Source organism: Stegastes partitus, unplaced genomic scaffold (assembly GCF_000690725.1).
Source record: "Stegastes partitus isolate 25-593 unplaced genomic scaffold, Stegastes_partitus-1.0.2 Scaffold18, whole genome shotgun sequence".
Taxonomy (NCBI): domain Eukaryota; kingdom Metazoa; phylum Chordata; class Actinopteri; family Pomacentridae; genus Stegastes; species Stegastes partitus.
The window spans coordinates 1,627,682-1,631,841 of record NW_007577749.1 but is presented as its reverse complement, the minus strand read 5'-3'; the positions used below and the strand labels follow the sequence as shown (position 1 = coordinate 1,631,841).

General features: G+C 39.4%; 1 protein-coding gene across 1 annotated transcript in view; it reads right to left on the bottom strand.

Annotated features, from left to right (window-relative positions):
- Window positions 1-178: 178 nt before the first annotated feature.
- Window positions 179-4,160, bottom strand: part of LOC103365049 (xylose isomerase-like) — a 9,342-nt gene continuing 5,360 nt past the window's right edge. Inside the window, exons 6-14 of the mRNA XM_008292376.1 lie at window positions 3,372-3,509; window positions 3,073-3,182; window positions 2,880-2,975; window positions 2,698-2,781; window positions 2,480-2,606; window positions 2,241-2,346; window positions 932-1,114; window positions 765-839; window positions 179-623 (exon numbers count right to left, since the gene is read on the bottom strand). Of these exons, the coding sequence (XP_008290598.1) occupies window positions 540-623; window positions 765-839; window positions 932-1,114; window positions 2,241-2,346; window positions 2,480-2,606; window positions 2,698-2,781; window positions 2,880-2,975; window positions 3,073-3,182; window positions 3,372-3,509 (1,003 nt within the window). The 3' untranslated portion in view covers window positions 179-539. The remainder of the gene's footprint in view (window positions 624-764; window positions 840-931; window positions 1,115-2,240; window positions 2,347-2,479; window positions 2,607-2,697; window positions 2,782-2,879; window positions 2,976-3,072; window positions 3,183-3,371; window positions 3,510-4,160) is intronic.

Below are 4,160 nucleotides of genomic sequence, written 5' to 3'. Positions count from 1 at the left end.
ATGGATGGATGGATGGATGGATGATGGATTGAGTGATAATACAATCTGTAATACAAATATAGGGTACATTAATGTTTAATAATGTGTATGTCAGTTCTTCTTTTTGATATGGAATTCTTTTGGTCCGTTATAGCGATATATAAATAAACAAACACTATAAGACGGCAGAAACTACATATAAACAATCGCGCATTTTGTACTGTCTTTAATCATTATTATTTTTAAGAGACATTTTTCTGAATATTTGTCAGATTTAATTATTCAAATGCTAACATCTAGACTGAACTTTACAAGTACACATGATCAACTTCATTCTGATCTTCCATTTTATTACATGGTAAACATTAGTCTCTAGTTACTATGAGTATAGCAGATGGTCCTGTATAACAGTGGCCATACAAAACATACTAACACACATTTCCTATTGATTAGTCAGTTTACATGTGCAGCACGTTTACATGGTCAATTACATGTATTAATTCCGAGTACTAGTACTACAGCAGGTCCAAACACTAATACAGAAAGATACAATTATTTTATTATATGTAGTGATTAAAGATGGATTCATATTTTTCTTGCTTCCCTGAGGTTACTTTCGGTTCACCATTCTGGTTGACGAAAGCCTGAAATAACAAAGCAGATAACATTCTGATTTAGGCGATCATCCACTTTCAGTCAGATCTCCAATAAATAAGTCGTATCATATCCAGTTTATTTTATATGTTGATTAGAAATCCCACTGAGAAGCTCAAGTGGAGTCTTACTTCCATCTCCTCTAAGGTGGCAGAGCCTTCCTCCACCTTCTGTCCAAGGCCATGACTGAAGCTTGAGTATCTCTCCTGTTTAACATTAGACATAACTGGCACGTTTACCAATAATCCAGTGTGTGGTAAATACAGTCTGATTTACATTTAAGTAGCTGCACACATACCTTCAGCATACCACCAATAAGCCCGTCCTCAAGGATGCGGACAGCATTTCTGAGTCCTCTTGCAAAGGCATCCATGGCTCCAATGTGAGCGATGAAAAGGTCCTCAAGATCAGTGGACTCTCTGCGCACCTTTGCATCAAAGTTCAGGCCTCCTGGCTGCAGGCCACCTTGTTCGATGATGGTCTGGAGTAAATTAGACACTGAAGAATAACTGAGGGTCTATTATCACTGTTGTCATCTACTGCTACTAGAATGAGCCAAAACATTTATTTCAAAATCCCTCTTTACCTGAATGAAACTTGCTTGTTTATTAGTTGCTTATATGAAAATTAAAGCTGCATGAATCAATATTCTTATACTAATAATGCATCAGTTGATTATCTATAATGTGAAGGGGTTTACTTACACTAAGAATAATTACAGACTGTAAATTGTTCAATTTCACTCTTTATTTTAGTTTGGTTTAGCTAATTGTTTTGGTTGTCAGGCCCCCAAAATTGACTTTGATTAATGTCATTTCTTGCAGGCACCTCTTTTCAGCAAAAAAACAAAAAAGCTCAGATAAACACAGTGCATGATACCAGCTCAGTACAATATAGATGACAGACACAGCAAGCAAACAGCTGGCCAACATAGCACAGCATTTTGCTGTCAGAGTGATCTGTTTTTCTTATGAGGAAGAAAGGAAAACTACTTTCCCAGCACAAAATGAATGACAAAGAAGTTAGCTGGCAATATAATGTAGCATTGTTTTTCTTGATTGACACCAAAATCACAACTAAAAGGAGAGTGAATACTGGACTTATATTTGCCAGTGGCCAGATATACAATTCACAGTGATGTATTTGCTGGACATGCAAGTCGGCAGCAGGTTGCCTCCACATTAGCCATATTCACTTTGTTAGATAATATTATGACATATATTGTGTACACAACTTGTACAACTGCTCCAAAGGGTGAAAAAAAATCTACCAACTGATTAGTCCTACTTCACCAATGTATATCCAAGTATATCAGCAATGTTTGCTAACTTCTACCATTACCAAACAGTTTTATCTATACAGTGCAAATGTACATGTTATCTCAAGGCCTTCACACAGTAAGGTGAACCCTTTACAAAATTACACAGAAAAACCCAACAAAGGCAAACAATTCCCTTTAAGCAGCTCTTTCGCAGCAGCTGGAAGAAAAAAAAAAACAACTCCCCTTTATCAGAAAGAAACCTTGGGCAGAACCAGGCTCTGGGAGGGAGGCCATCTGCCTGGTTGGGGTTAGGGTGACGGGGAGGGAGAACATGATAGAAGCTTACCTTCATGACCAAGGTGGTGTTCCTGATGTCCATGGGGAACTGATCTGTGTCCCATCCCAGGTCAGGCGAGCCGGTGTTTGAGTCAACAGAACCCAGCATGCCGAAACTGTCCACCAGCAAGCAAGGATGACATGGTACATTCAACATATAGCAACGTACAAGGTATGGCAGCAAAGGTTTTGCAACACTGTTAACTTAAACATGAAGTAAAAGTTGTGATAAAAGTTGTGATAGCTCACGCAGAAGCCATGACAACATCATGTTCATAAGAGTGTCCTGCCAGGGTGGTGTGGTTGGGCTCGATGTTCAACTTAAAGTGACTCTCCAGGCCATAATGCTTTAGGAACCCTATAACACTCATAGCATCTACGGGAGAAATGAGTGGCATGTAAGCTGCACCAGTGAAAGTGGAAGACGACGAAGAACATGTGTTTTGTTTAAATGTGAGACACCTTACCGTAGTCATACTGGTGTTTGCAGGGCTCCTTAGGCTTGGGCTCAATAAGAAACTGACACTTCAATCCAATCTTCTCTTTGTACTCTGGAAAAAATACACAGACATGAAGCTGGAACTCCTCAGTGCTCCTCACCTCTGACTAACCAAAACTCATGTCTGTCCCACATTCAGCGTTCACTTACTGACAGCCATTTGGAAGAAGTTGGCCATGTGCTTCAATTCAGCAGCAACATCCGTGTTGTGGATGGAGAGGAAACCTTCTCTTCCTCCCCAAAACACTGAGGAGCCAAACATATAACGATCACAATAAGGAGGCAGCATTTTCAAGGAAGAATGATAACATTTTACATGCAATATAAGTCAAGTCTCTCATACCAAAGTTTTCTGCACCCAGCTTCTTGGCAATATCCAGACCCTTCTTCACCTGAGCACCAGCATAGGCCAGAACATGGCAGTCTGGATTGGTGGCTGCACCGTTCATATACCTGTCGCATGAGGTTTACAAGTTAAATGTGTATGACATGTACAATACTATCAGATTTGTTGTATTAACATACACCCTACTGATTCATGCTTAAAATCACACATTATCCAGATGTTTAAAATGTGTGACTTCCTACTGATTACACTCAGGTTTTAGAGGTACTAAACTCTAAGTTTGGGTAAATACTGACCTTGGATGGGCAAACAGGTTGCAGGTGACCCACAGCACCTTGACTCCAGTCTGGCTCTGCAGCTGGAGCGCCATGTCTGTTATTTCATCAAGATTCCTGTTGGACTCCTCCAAAGTGGAGCCTTCAGGGGCCATGTCTCTGTGTGGAACAGAGAACAGCTAAGCAGTCTGGCTTGGAATATAAAATAAAACCACACAACACTGACGTGTACAGTGCACACTGTAAGTATTTGGACAGTTGGTTACTGCATTAAAGTCTCAGTATATAAAACATGGTGGTACATTTGTTATCACTTCCATATAAAAGGCTACTAATGGACCTGGAGCATTGACATGTACTGATGAAGGTATGATGCGGGTGAGTTCTGTGCTCATAATCACTCAAATGTATCAAAACCAACATTTCATCCAAAAGGACAACAAACCAACACATATGAGGAAAGATAAAGATAAAGATAAAGATAAAGATAAACTTTATTGATCCCACAGTGGGGAAAGTTCACCGTTACAACAGCTCCAAAAAAAAGTGTACAGTCAGTGCAAGAATAATTGGGAACACACAGTGCAAATTGTAGGAAAGAAACAGAAACACACAGTGCAAATATTGCAAGAGAAAAAAACATTATATACAGAAGATGTTTTTTTGTTTGTTTGTTTTAAAGAAGACTATATACACAAGGATGAGGCAGTAATGGTTATAGCACATAGTGGAAAGTGTTTGTTGGTGGAAAAAAGAAAAAGTGCAGCAGTAACAGAGGTACCAGTGGAGTTTGTAGTGCAGCGTTGTAAA